Raw genomic sequence first — 15404 nt, forward strand, 5'->3', positions numbered from 1 at the left:
GTTTCTGTCACACAGTGCAACACTGAAGGTTGGTAAAGAGGACCAAGAAGGTGTCTCAGTTGTTTGATGTTAATACCACGGACTTGTTGGTATTGAAAGTCTTTGATAGGTGTCCAGATCCAATATGGCATGCTGTTTCATAGCGCTGCACACAGCATACATCAGTCTGGTGTAGACATAAAACAATTGATGGCGTCATGCTAGAAATCATAGCATTTCATGACTGCCCTGGAGAAAAGCCCTATGTTTTGGTTGAAGATGATGTGAAGTGCTTACCAGTGAGATGAAAGAAAGCTGAATACTTAGAACCACCTGGGGGGCAGTGAGAGAGTGGTGTTTTTTGGCACGATTTGGAGGTAATCATTTGCTGGATTGGGTAACTTGAAAGGATGCTAAAAATATTGCTTCAGGAAAAAAGTTTTAGATGAGTTCCAGACTGTATGGGGTAACAGTTCCAAATATTTTTACCCAGCCTGAAATGTGACTTAGTTTCCTTCTCTGTTCTGTAAAAACCATTATGCTATGACCTATTTGACAACAGAAATTCCTGGTTACCCCTTTTTATCTTTCGCTATGTCACTAGCTGGTTGTAAAGATTTGAGTCTTAGTGCCAAAATATATGCTGGGTCTGTGAATGGGATGCAGCCATTTATCTATCAGGCAAAGCTGTAATCAGGAACAAAGTCAATGGAAATCTGCAAGAGGCCCCAATTTGCAGATGGACAGCTGAAGGGGTCTATGCTAAAACTGGGAATCCAAGTAGATAGCCTCTGTGTTTGTAAAATGAAAATGTTTCTTGTTTTACCACCCAGTAAGGCTAAATGTCTTCTCCCCATGCAAGCTTAACCCCTACCATGTTCTCTGCTCTTCAGATTTTCACTGTTAACAGACACCCATTTCAGGATACAAAGCTACCAAATTACAGGGCAATCCTAACACAAAGGTATGCTGACTATTGGGGTTTAGAATGAGGCAGAAGCTTCTCCTATGGTAGAACCCTCTTCTGCCAGTTTATCTCAGAAGATTTGCTGACAGAGCAGTCTGATGGCAGATCTCCTCTGTTGGCTGCCTGAGGTCTCCAAAAGGAGAGTCAAAAAGTGATGGAGAAAAAGCGAAGTAAAGCAAGGGAGGGACTGAGTGATCTCTGATCCAAGGTATTATCAGTCCAGGGATACAGCAGCAATAAAAGCAGACATTTTGGCTTTCAGGTTGAGAGTAGCCCTAAATAAATTCCTGCGTTCTTAGGGTGAGCAAGGTTTTTGTTCAGCACAGGAGTGTTGGTTCAGCTGCCCCTTGGCCGCTTTGGATTCTACCCTCAGGCTTCACATAATTTTGTGTTCATGTTAACATTGTAGCCAGTAGTGAAAGTGGCTTCTGGCTTTTTCTTTCTCTGCAAGAATCTAACTTAAGGTTTCTGTGTTCAGCAACAATCCTTCTGAAGAATAATAAACCACCGCTCTGATTTTTTGGGGGAGATAGGTTCATCTGCCTTCACTCCTCCCTAATGAAGGTCAAAAAGATGTCATGAAAACTGATCATGAAGAGGAGAAAAGGGGAAAAGGTGAAGATGACAATCTCGTATCCAAACGAGGGGAACCAGCTAGGATCAAGATCTTTGAAGGAGGGTGAGTTGCATTGTGCCCATCATACACAGTGTCTGCTGATAGAAAGCTTTCCTTTTAAAAGCAACTCATTACTAATAATAAATAAATAAATACATCAATCAATCAATCAATCAATCAATCCTATCTGGACTCCCTACTGACTTTAATCAGACCTAGCCTTCCATTGCTTCCTCTTCTGATTCAATCCATTACCCAAGTGTTTTCTCTTGAATCTAGGGATCTTATACATCAGCTAAGCAGCATTTAGTCTCATCTATGTATCTATGTCTCAGTAGTTTGCCTATTGAAAGAGGACTGCTTTGAGAAGGTCTGCTGTCTCACCTAGCTTTCCTTGAATCTTTAGTTTGGATTGAATTCTCAGTAGAGGATGACCAGCTAGTATTTTCTGACTTTAGAGAGGCTGTAATACAGTATTAGGTCGCTAGTTGAATATGTGGGCACCAAACCTTTATACAAACGTATGCAACAGCTTTTGAGTTGAATCACTTCCATTAGACTGAACTCTGGCTTACAGCCCTTCCCTCTGACCCACAGACCGTAAACTTGTGCCATCTTTTCCTGCACATATTTATGTACTTATTTAAAATATTTTTACCTTGCCTTTCTCCTTAAAAGGATTTAAGGTATTTGCCCAGTTGTTTCTGTACATAAGCTCAGTTCTCTGGATTGCGGCACTACGTGTTTTAATCACTTAATGGTCAGAAGTTAATTTTAAACACTACTCCCAGTCATTCTAGTCATACAATATCTTGTGGTCATTTCCACCTGGAATTTTTAAAGTTTTTGGTGGTACTTTCATTCTTCTTCGTGGCTTCTGTGGGTGATTTGCGCCTGCACGGAGCCTCATCAGAAGATTCTAGAGCTCCTGCGGCAGCAATAAACACATTAGAATATGCCCCTCCCCACCCATATAAGTACCTTGGCACTAAGCGTCCCCTTTCTTTCAACCGCCCCATTGAAAGCCTCATAATTCTGCTTGTGTCAGTAAAAGAGAAAGGGAGCTTACTCTTGATTCCTTCCTGTTATCAATCTTTTTTCTTTTAAACTATAAGATCAAACTCATTATCATCAGAGATTTTTCCTTCCCCCCTCGCTCGGCCTCCGGCCGCAGCACCCCCCCTTCAATCATCGGTTTTTCTCCTCAATTATTTTCTCCTATTCATGGCCCCTTTGGGCCCGTTTAAGCACTGCCTTGTCTGTGATAATAAGATCCCACTTTCTGACAGACATGCTAAGTGCCTTTTCTGTTTGGGAGAATGACATTAAACTTACTCCTGTACCCACTGCAAAAATTTTAAGCGCAGAGTTCTTTGATCTTGCCTCTCGGGGCTAAAACTCTGACTTTGGGAACCAAAGCAATGGAAAAAGCCATTACTGAATCATCGAAACAACGTCCATCGGCTACACCAGCTCATTCCGATTCTCCATCTGCATCGTCTAAGACCTCGAAGACATGCAAATCAAAACCCTCGATATCAAAGTCCTGGACTTCAAAAACAACTTCTAAACATCAGAGACCTACTTAAACTGCTCCGACTCCAGAGCCTGTTCCTCCTAACGAGCCTACAGACATCCCATCATAACCACAACAACTCTCTGAATCAATTTTGGTCGGATCTCCCTCAGATGATGACAGACTTCCGTCCCAACAACCCTGTTCTCAGTCTCCAGAATGGGATGATAGAGTTGCCCGACTAACATCCTCTCCTCCCAGTCCACAACCTTCCATTGCTTCCAGCAATCCTTCGGTTATTCCAATGCCTGAGGATTACCATCCTGAATGGCTCGACACCATTCCATATTTGATGCCCTGGGATCACCCACTGATGCCTAACCAGAACCGTCAACATCAACAATTTCGACGGCTCGCTTCATCGCATGTCGTTGAAACCCATGCTGAGCATGCACAACAGGTTGCCATTTGCCCTGACCAATGCTCTGCTTGACAAACTGCACCAACTACTCGACCAGGTGTTTAATCCAGCTCAATAATACCATCTAGTAGTTGGCCTACCTCTCGACAACCATCAGTGTCGAAGTGGCCACATCACCAAGAGGTGGCTATACCTCAGCCTGCTCCCCACTTGGTATTGAAAAAACTTCGGATGGTCGAGCAGATTTCATCCACACATGAGGCTTTGGCAACCCCAGCCTCCTGATACTTTCCTACTACAATAGATGATAGAAATTACTCTTCACACACGACATCACCAGCGTCCGTTTATTCTGCTGCTATGCCATCAAAGCAACCTCCATTTCGACATCAGAGAGACACAAGCTCTGATATCATTGATCCCTGATGTCCATCCTGGTCCATGGACACAAGCTCCATTCCGTTACATCAACACGGTTCCTGTCCCCCAGTAAATCCAAGTCATTGACCCCGGCACCAATACGACACCAAGCTCGACACCGAGGTCCACCCCTACCAATCGAGGTCCGTTGAAGCTCAACCACCATCTTTTGATGTCAACTATCCTCGACATCAACAAATGTCCATGGACATGCTGCCACACGTTGGATGTCAAAAGAGCTCTTGCTTTTTATCTTCAACTTACCCAAACTTTTAGTCATCTCATCTCTTCATAAGCCTACATCCTTTCTCTGTGGCATACCTCTTTCAGACGTCTGTGCCTCTGCCACTTGGGCACAGCCGTCTACATTTATCCGCCATTATAGACTCGACCTCTGGCAGAAGTCTGATGCAGCATTTGGACATGCTGTTCTAGCCTCTACCTTGGCATGACACCCTACCTCTGGGTAAAACAGATTAGTAACCCAGGGTGTGATTCACAGAGGCCACGAAGAAGAACAACAGGTTACCCACCTGTAATTGTAGTTCTTTGAGTGGATCTCTGTGATTCACACATCCCACCCATCCTCCCCTCTGTCATGCCATTGTTTGCTTACTATTAAGCAGCAGTTGACACAACTGAAAGGGGACACTTGGTGCCAAGGTACGGGTGGGGAGGGGCATATTCTAATGTGTTTATTGCTGCCGCAGAAGCTCTAGAATCTTCCAATGAGGCTTCGTGCAGGCGCGAATTACCGAGGGCGTGAATCACAGAGGTCCACTCGAAGAACTACAATTACAGGTGGGTAACCTGTCATTTCATACACCCTAACACTGTCAATTTCACCCAAATTCCAACATCAAAATCAAGCATATTTCATCCAAATGTATAGCTAAAAGGAAAAAAATACTAGTGACTCAGCCTCCCTGCATGTTTTAATTCAAGTATTCCTACCATTTTAACACCCAAACATGCCCTTTTAACAAAGTACAATTTGTATTGTTGCTGGTGTTGAAGAAATAGGCAAGCTGTTGGTTTTGATGTTTCTTTAAAAAGGCTGTGTGAGAGAGAGCATTGTTGTAATGTCGGAGGTCTGGAGAGCCCTTGGAACTGTTGAGCCTTCAGAACAAGTATCTCTGCAGTCCCAGAGCTAAGCCTTTGGTGGATGTGCACAGTCCAGCTAGGTCAGAATTTGATCATACTCTGTGTGAGAGCATGTGTACACGTGGTAGGTTTGTGGTCTTTAATCAATGAAACATCTTGCTTCACAAATTAAAATACTTCTGATTAATTTTTAAAGTGGCCTTGATTAATTGAACAGTAGTAAAAATCCAGACATACCACTCTTAATACAGGCACACCTAAACACTGCTGTTAGAAGAGGCAATAATCCTTCTCTGTTATCCTTCTGAGATCATACCTACTATAGGACATAACTGAATCATCCACATTCCATAACATGTGCATTTGGGCTGATTCAGAAACTCCTCAATAACCTTTGTTTTCTTAAATTAGGAAGACTGTGTAGTTGAGCCTGAAGCTCCACTACACATCTATGGAAACAGAGACACAGAATTCGAGGAGATGGAGATACGTAAACAGAGGAGATGGGGGGCTTATGGAAAAGCTACAAACATTAGCACTTCCTATTTCTTATTAACCTGAGCTGATTGATTGAACTTTCTTTCTGAGTAGATAGATGTGCAAAAAGCTGTGGATTTCACCAGTAACCCCGAAACTCTTGCCTCTTCTTCTGAAATTCAGTACACAATAAGGTGTGACTTAAGACTGCTGTGGAAATCTGCAGTCCTTGATTGTCATACCTGGATCTGAAGATTTCTCATGGTCATGGGTACAAGAGTGTGTTGCTTATCTGTATTTCCTCCCTTACCCCAAGGAGATCCAAGGTATATGTAAACTCTAAACCCCAAACCACAACTAGCACATGTCTGTTACTTGAATGCTGAGTAGCTTCCTTGGTGAATCATCCTTGGTGAATGATTGTCTAAGGCAGTCACCTTAAGTTTTGGTATATATTTTGAGGAAATGCAAAAGCACAAAATTTATATCAAAATATATAACCCAACCCATCCTTCAGTGCTTCTGATGCTGGCAGTAAGTAGCATTGGCTAAAACTCTTTCCAACCTTGGAGAAAGTCAAAGCTTGGAGAAATTAATATATATATATATATATCCAAGATCATTCCTCATGAGAATATGTGTCCTGTAAAACTGGCCCGTCTTTGCTTATTTAATGTAAAGGAGGAAAGCAATTGAACTGTAATAGGGATAGTGTTGAGGGCGCACTGTTTCTCATTGTGGCTTTGGGCATATGGTTTTTCTGAGGGCTCTACCTTATTCCCTATATTATTCAAAATTTACACAAAGCTTCTGGGAAAGGTTGTTCAAAACTCTGGTGTGATGTGGCACTGACAGGCAGATGATACCTAACTCTGTCACTCTTTGTTGCCTAACACTGAAGGAGCAACCAGGACCCTTAGACTCCATCTAAGCTTGATAATGGGTGGAATGAGGGTGAATATTTAGAAATAAAATCCTGACAAGATGGAAGTGGCACTGGTCAGTAGAAAAATCAGGCTCGGGGACTGGAATTTACTCTGTTCTAGAAGAGGTTGCACTCACCTTAAAAGGTCAGGTTCATAATCTAGGTATTTCCTTGTTCTGTCTTTAGACTTCTAGGTGGCAGCAGTGACTTTGAGTGCCATTGCATAATTTCACTTAGGGCATCATCTGCAACCTTCTTTAATTCAACCGGACTTAGTAGAAGTAATCTATGCCTTAGTTACACCATATTTTGAGTACTGCAATGCACTCTACATGGGGCTAGCCTTGCAAAAGGTCTTCAATGTTCATTTCACTTCTGCTGTGCCTTTCTCCCTTGAGGAACTCAATATGGCTCACAGGATATGCTTTTCAAGATGTTTCTTCTAAAAAGCAATGGCCAAAATCCTGTTGCATAATGTAAGCAATGTCATAAGTTTCAGTCCATTTGTCCCTAGTAAATAAAGACCCGCTGCTACAGTTTTCGGTTGGCATGTACACATGCTGCCTTGGTGCGTGTGTGTGCATGCCTAAGAATCATGGCAGGGTTCTTCACTTACTGGCAAGGAATGGGCTAGATTTTACAACTTTGCTTATTTTACACAACAGGATTTCATCCAATAAATTGTAATATTAAAACAGTATTAAATAAATCACCAGATTAAAACGTTTAAAAGTAGTTTGCACCATTTAAAAACAACAGCAGCAGCAAAACAATATCTGCCATTTAACAGTTCTAAGTAGTGGCCAAAGGCCTGTTTAAATAATGATCTTTTGGCCTGTCGCCAGAAAGGATATTCGAGGGTGGAAGCAGCCTAGCTTCTCTCTCTGAACAGAGTTCCAAAGCCAGAAAGCAGCCACTGTGAAAGTCCAGTCCCTTGTCATAAGAACACAAGAACATAAGAAGAGCCCCGCTGGATCAGGCCAAGGGCCCATCTAGAGCAGCTTCCTGTATCTCACCGTGGCCCCGCCAGATGCCTCTGGGAGCACACGAGACATCTGACTACCTGTCTCCTGATCCCCCTCCCCTGCATCTAGCATTTTGAAATACCTTCCTTTTAAGCCTGGAGATTATATGGCTTGTATCATGGCTTGTAACCTGCGATGGACTTTTCATGTTGGCTGTTTTAGTTTCAACCCTCTTTTTAATGACTGTCCTATGAAGGTGATGAGAAAAAGAGTGAGTCCTCTCCTGAGACTCCCGAGACCTTTAGAGGTTCGTACGGAGAGATAAATGCTTTCAAATAGCTGGCATCCAACCTGCATAAGGCTTTATTGGTCATAATTAGGTCTTTGAATTCTGTTTGGGAAAATACTGGTAGTCAGTGAAACTGTTTTAGCAGAGATACCGTTCTTGCTCTAATTGGCTCCTATCAACAGCCTGGTTGCAGCAGGTCAGACCCACCAGAGATTCTGAATGCCTTTCAAATGGCGCTCCCTTTAGAGTGTGTTATAGGAATCCAAACAGGATATAACCAGGCAACTTTTGCAGCGTCTAGATCAGATTTCTTCAGCGATAAGCACAGTTTATGTCATCGTTTATATTGTGCAAATGCACTTCTGGCCTCTGTCTAGATTAGGGTGTCCAGGCTCAGGGCTGAATTTAGAAATACACAGAAGGTGGACACTTCTATTCTTAATAGGTTGAATATCTATTCTCTCATCTGCCTTTTAACAAAGCAGGAACATTTTTGTCTTGTGTAATTAAAGTTTAAATTTTTTTTCACTCTCTTCCAATCCATTACTGATGCCAGACACCAGCTTAGAACTGGGACAGCTTCCTCAGATTTGGATGGAAAAGAGAAATAAAGTTGGGTAACATCTGCATATTTGTGGCACCAAACCACCAAACTCTGGACAACATCTTCTAGCAGCCCCTTCTGAGCTCAGCCCTCTTAAGAAAGACTGGAACCACCATAAAAACCATAAAACCATAATGAGCCTCGTGGCGCAGTGGTTAAAACGCTGTACTGCAGCTAAAACTGTGCTCACGACCTGGGGTTCAAATCCCAGGTAGCCGGCTCAAGGTTGACTCAGCCTTCCATCCTTCCAAGGTCGGTAAAATGAGTACCCAGCTTGCTGGGGGGGGGGGCAATGTGTAGCCTGCATAATTAAAAATTGTAAACCGCCCGGAGAGTGCTTGTAGCGCTATGGGGTGGTATATAAGTCCAATAAATAAATAAATAAATAAAACAGGTGGGCTGGAAGAACAACATGGTTGATGGGACTGAAAGCTACCAAAGGGTTCAGCAGAAACAACAGAGACACACAACCCTTGCCCACTTCCCAGTGTAGATTGTCCACCAAAGCAACCAACAGTGTCTTTGTACCACAACCAGACCTGAAGCCAGACCAAAATCAATCTAGATAATCCATTCCACCCAAGAACCCTTGGAGTTAAGAAGCCATCATAGATTTTAATCCTTTGACCCAAAATGGAATAATGGAGACATTCTGATAATTGTCCAGCACAGAGGAGTTTTAAGGACAACGTTTCCAACAATGATCTCACTGCCACCTCCTTGTTGTAGGGAGTTGTTCACTATCATTCCTGTACCCACTTGATCATTTGGTGTAGTGTGCAGCAACTGGGCTGTGAACCGGTGCAGGATTGCAAAATGATAAGATCCTGACTGCTGAAAGACATCTGCCAGTTGCCAGTCACTTTGTGGGCCACACTGAAGCAAAAGGCAAAGCATGCTGTTTGTATACCATCTCATATCACTTAAAGCACCCTCTGGGCAGTTTATAATTTAATTTTGCAGGCTACACATTCCCCCCCCCCTCCAATCTCAGGGGGATAGAAGGCCAAGTGAACCTCAAGCCAGCTAACTTAAGGTGGCAGCTCTAACCTTCAAAGTCCTAAATGGCTTGAGGCCTGGCTGTTGAAGGAACTTCTCTTGTTATGGACCTCGCCAAATTTTAACATCTTCTACAAAAGCTGCAGAGGCCCATTTTATGGGCACACAGGAGAGGCCTTTCTTCCGCAGTGGCCCTCAAATTGTAGAATCCATTCCCTTTAGACCTACAATCAGTTTCCACTCTTGCTGCTTTTAGGAAGTGTATCAAGACACATTTTTTTAAAACAGGTATATAATATTGTTTAATTTATTGATAATTTTGTAGAATCTACTTGTGGGGCATAGGCCACATTTCATTTCATTTAATTATTTTATAGTTAAATTTGTGTTTATTTCTTTTATGCTGATTATAAGCCACACTGAGCACTATACAGTAGAGGAAATACAAAGTACACATGTAACACATGTAACACATTTGTAATTAATCAATCAGTGGTGATAAATCATTGTTTATTGTGTTCTTCCTGACAGGAATGAACTTTTTCAAACTCCCCCCCCCCCTTGGTAAAGATTCTTGATGTTTTTGTGCATTTGAGTTTATCCTACATTACATTAAACATCTGTAATGTAACATAGTTTTGCCCTTGTTTTTGTGAAAAAGAAACAAATAAATATTTGTTACTAGTTAATTCCCTGCTGTAGTGCCAACCGTCTGATAGTAAACCCTGTGCAATTTCTTAATTACTTGCTCTTTGTACATAAAAGAACCTAAATAGGATACAGGGCACAACCCTAATACTGGTATTCGATTCATTGTTAAGGGTTGTTGTGTGCACTGCTTTGCAGAGGTTTATTGTTGGTGTTCTATCTAGATTCTAGGGCATTGTGATACCTTGCATATTTTTATAAATATGGTTTCTGCTCGAAAAACTGACACAATTAAACTTCTCTCTCTTTCCTGTGTCTTTAAATTCATTAGAAGGAACATTTTGTTCCTAATAAAAATAGCTTAACCTGGAGCAGGCTATGTAAAATTAGAAACACAGCACATGAATCTAGTTTTTTAATCTTATTGTTATTTTTCAGCTATAAAATATACTGTTTGTCCATAATCTAAGTGAGTAAACATCACAAATCAATAGAAGACTACACAGGCTTTGAGAGTATGAGCTAAGGGTTCATGGGCAATTATGTAAATTGGTCCTGCAGTGTTTTTTTTTCTTTTAAATTATGGGCTACAAAAAGATGTTCTCTGCTTTTTTAAATGCATGATTCTTACCAAGATCAAACAATACATATAAACTACTTCTCTATGTCCAATGTCACCGTGAAAATGAGTTCTGTTCCTCCCTGCTCCCTCTTCTCCCTAGCAAATAAATAAATAAATAACCAACCAACCAACCAAACAAACAAAAACAAACAAAAACAAACAAACAAAAACAAACAAACAAAAACAAACAAACAAATAGAATTTCAAACAAATTTAGAGATACTGGTTTAATTTTCAGAGTTTGGAAAAAGGTTCTCTTTTTTGTCTCTAATGTATTGAATGCAACATCCAAAAAAAAGTAACTCTGTCAGGTCTACAAACCTGGTCTTTTGATTGACCAGTTTGTCTGTTCAGATTAAATAGGAAATTATGTTTTGACAGACTCAGAAAGTCTTTTGTTGTGGCACATGAAGGGATTAAAAAAAACAAGAGTGGGGAAGAGGCGAAGGATTCTTGCAGAAGCAAAGTTTGGCCTAATCATCCTTGGTTTGGATCAGGACCATTTAATCTAAACTGTTCTAAAGTCCAAAGTCTTAGACCATAATCCTAAAGCCATATGGTTGTGAAAGACCTGACCTAGATGAATCAAGAAAGAAAGAAATTTAGGAGATGGCTTGGATGCAGTTACCATGCTTAATCATAGAATTATCAAATCACAGCATTGTAGAGCTGGAAGAGATCACAAGAAACTTTTGAGTCCAACCTTGGTTGGAGCAGCAAATCCAGTGCTAAAACACCCTTGTGATTGGCCACCTAACCTTTTTTTTTTAAAAAAAAAAACCTTTCCAATGAAGGAGAGTTCACCACCCTCTGTGGCAGTCCATTCTACTATTAAACAGCTCTTACTGTCAAGAAACTTTTCCTGTGTTTGGACTAAATCTACTCATTTCTGAAATTCGAATCTGTGGTTGAATCCTTCGTTTCCAGAACTTTGATGATCCTGGTTACCCCTCTTCTGACACATTCCAGCTCTTTCTTAAACTGGTGCTGAGAACTGAACATAGTATTCCAAATGACGATTGACCAAAAAAGAATAGAGTGGTATTATTACATGCCTTGATCTGGATGCTACTACTTCTGCTGATACAACTGAGTATTTCATTGATACATGACCCTAGATAATTTTCATGGGTACTGCACTTAAATATGATAAGATCTTTATTTCTTTTTTTCAAAATAATACTGACATACAACTTTTTCTTTAATTACACAATTGTCAGAGAAGAAGTGGCTTTGGCTGAGGTTAAAGGTTGAATGTAATGTTGACAGTGAATTACCTGGGACAACAGGTAATCACAGAAGATGTCAGAAGAGTGATAATAGAGGGCAAACAAATGGGGGGAAATCTCTCAACTTTTCTTTTTCCTTTTATTCATTATTTTTAAGAATGCATAAAATAAAATGGGAAACTGATGAAGGAAAGTACAAATTTTGGTCAGTTCTTACAGAAAATGGATGGAACAGTTTCTAAGTAGAGATGGGGGGGAAAAAAAAGGTAATCCATTTCGATTCGTGATCCGTCAAGGTTATTGGATCAATGGATACGAATATACAAATATTCTTTGACGAATTGATGAATTGATCCATCTTTGCTTTAAATGGCTATAAAACTGGACCCCAACCACCTAGAGACACCAAATTTGCAGGGATGTTTCCTCAGACGCTTTTCTACAACGCCTGAATGTTTGGCGAACATTGGATCATGGGCTCTTGTGTTATATAGTCACAAAGAGGATACCCCCACAAAAGCTCCCCCCAGATACTTAGAGAATCCAGAATCACAACAGAGCTTCCTATCTCTTTGCCCAACACATCTGCCAACTTTGGTGAAGATTGGATATCAAGCATCCTAGTTATTCACCCACAAATTGGGTCCCCCCCAGGAAAGTTTACCACAGGGCACAGAAGCCTGTTCTGCCTACTGGCCACAAATCAGCTGATTGGAGGCTGATAGGCAGCCGCCACCCCCCACAGCCAGTCACCCCCACAGCCTACCCACCCACCCCTTCCTTTCCCTACATGATCCCCCACCCCACTCCCACCGACACCCCCTTACCTTAATAGCTGCTGCCAAGGTCTCCATTAGGCCTCCACAGCCATGGAGTATACAAAGGAAAACTGGCTGCCCTTTGCAAATATGGCAGTTGCAGCTTCCCTACCCTAAATGAAGCCACAGCCGGCATCTTCGCAAAGGGCAGCCAGTCTCCCTTTTTACATTCCGTGACTTGGACTAGGTCAAGAGACCTCAGCAGCTTCGATTAAGATAAGGGGCTGTCGGTGGGGGTAGGGGTGGACTAAGGTAGGGAAAGGAAGGGGGTTTGGCAGACCGTGGTATTGGGTGGCTGTGTGGGGTGGTGGCTGCCTTTCTGCTGCTGATTGGCTGATTGGTGGTCCATAGGCAGAATGATTTTTTCATTTCTTTGTTTGTTTAATACAAAGTACAAATAAAAACGGGTAAATATTTGTCCCTTCATATTTGTGGGGGTCTCTGCAACCCACAAATATGGACCGAGGGATATTTAATGAATTGGCTATATTTGTCGGAAAAAATGATCCGTTTTTATATCTGTCCCCATCTCTGTTTCTAAGCCATCTTTAATGAAAAGGCTTCACTGTCTTCCACGTGAAGAGGCTTGAAGCTGTTCGTTATGTTATGGATGTCAAAAAAGAGGCAGGTGGTAACCCCATTTCAATGTATTGCTGAATACACAAAGTTTCAAAACCAGACTTTTAAGAGCTAATCAGCTAAATCCTTCTGCATGGATGTGCAAAATAGCCAGTTCTGTTCTTACCAAGTATTGATTTTTTTTTAAATTTTAACTGGCTAGATAGCTCAGTTGGTTAGGTGTCTGGAAATTCATTTTCCCACTGTGTCTGTCTCCTGGAAGATGAGCCAGCCTGTGTAGTCTTGAGCAAGATGCATGGTTCCAGAGTCCCCAGCAGAAGAGAATGGGAAACCACTTCTGGGTACTCTGTTCCTAGAAAACCCTGAGAAGTATTGCCATAACCTGGAATCAGCTTGACAGCATGCAATGAATATTGTATTTTGAGAAATTCTTACTAAGAAATGAATCAAACTGAAATTTTATTTACTTTTAGCATGGTTTTATGTAGTCTTTCTGGGATAAATAAAGGAGTATGGTTATGGCATGTTTTCAGAAGCTCTTCTAGCTTAAGTGTGAGACGAGTGCGTTTACCTCCCATAATTTGGTTGTTTCCACAAAATTATGGGCCTGGATATTTATGAATTCCAAAAATCCCATCCCTAATAATATGTCAAGTGTTCTTATAGGTGTGTTCTCAATTGACTGTGAGGACGCCTATTATTTTTATCTCAATTTAAAAAACCGGATGGACCTCTAAAGCAGTCTTGGTGCCCTCCAGAAGCCTTGGCCTGTATTGGCTAGGAATGATTGAAATTGTTATCCAATCTATTTGGAGGGAACAAGGTTGACAAAAATCCATGGAACCATGGACTGAGAAAGATTCTTTAGTTAGCATGGAAGTGTAGCCAATGAACTCCAGCTGAACTTTACAATTCGAGGCTTGCAGGTTTGATAGATTATCTAATTCCAGTTCTGTATAATGGAGGCTGAGTATCTAGAACAATAAGTTCCTCATAGGGGAGGAAGTTTCAGAAGCCCAGACTGTCATATAAATAGGAGACATTTGGAACTGAGAGGTGAGGTTTCATCATGGTGAGACTGGTTGGGTTTTGGGAGAGCTTCTGAAACTGGCAGGGGTCCCTAAGTTTTGGGGGCCCCAATGTAGGGGCAAAAGGACAGTCTGCTAGGAAAAGTGCCATCTGAAGCAGCAGAGGCAACAGAAAGGGGAGAGAAGTTGGCAAAAGTTTTTCTGAGTGCACAGACCGAGGTGGAAGCCATGTTGGGCAAAGAGCTGAGAACACCCCTTGCAGAGAGCAGAGGAGTACAGAAGGATTTTGGAAAATATCCTAACCAGGACTCTAAGGAAGTCAGATATGTGTTTTATATAACGAAACCTTCATGGACCTAAAACAACAACACAGAAGAAAGCTGGGCTTAACAAGTTAATGAAAGCGGATTAAATCCTGTAAGCCTTTGAGCCGTGGTAGAGTGAGCCTCCCCCCTCCATCCGTCAGCCTTGAACGAGAAAAGGCGAAGAAAGAAAAAGAGGGAGGAGAAGAGAAAGTTATTTGGTGAATGAACTGTTTTAATCAAAGGCAAATAGTTTAATCATTAACTGTCTAATTACAATGCCGATGGAGGAAACTAGAATCAGAAAATAGAAAATAGAAAATAGAATTCTATTTTCTGATGGGAAAGAAGCACCTGCTGGGAAAGAAACATGACAGCATCTTTTTTAAAAAAATGGAAGATTAATCATAAAAATGAAATAAAATTGGAAGATGACAGCAAAAGGAGGAAATGAAAAGGCCTCAAGAGGCTTACCTGTGCAGAAACAAAAATTTGAAATTATTGGGGCAAGAGACACTTAAGGATTGGCAACAAAACATGCAAAATATGTTATCCACAGGATTACAGCAGATCCCCAGGGGCTTCTACCCATTTTACCAGGAAGTTTTGCCTAGAAAACAAAGCCAGGTAGATGTTTTCCTTTTCTCTCCCCCCCCCATGCATGGTTTAAAATGGGATCTCCCAGGACCCAACACATGGTTTAAAATGGGATTCCCCAGGGGCTTCTACCCATTTTACCAGGAAGTTTTGCCTAGAAAACAAAGCCAGGTAGATGTTTTCCTTTTCTCTCCCCCCCCCATGCATGGTTTAAAATGGGATCTCCCAGGACCCAACACATGGTTTAAAATGGGATTCCCCAGGGGCTTCTACCCATTTTACCAGGAAGTTTTGCCTAG

The 15404-nt window shown here is 41.5% G+C and overlaps 1 protein-coding gene across 4 annotated transcripts in view; it reads left to right on the top strand.

Annotated features, from left to right (window-relative positions):
* The window catches only part of HIVEP3 (HIVEP zinc finger 3), a 340969-nt gene that overhangs the window by 259256 nt on the left and 66309 nt on the right, over nucleotides 1-15404 (top strand). For all 4 annotated transcript variants that reach the window (XM_072980264.2, XM_072980262.2, XM_078380210.1 and 1 more), the window contains one exon: nucleotides 1480-1625. In XM_072980264.2, coding sequence (XP_072836365.2) covers nucleotides 1480-1625 — 146 coding nt within the window. The remainder of the gene's footprint in view (nucleotides 1-1479; nucleotides 1626-15404) is intronic.

This window comes from Pogona vitticeps, chromosome 9 (assembly GCF_051106095.1).
Source record: "Pogona vitticeps strain Pit_001003342236 chromosome 9, PviZW2.1, whole genome shotgun sequence".
Taxonomy (NCBI): Eukaryota; Metazoa; Chordata; class Lepidosauria; order Squamata; family Agamidae; genus Pogona; species Pogona vitticeps.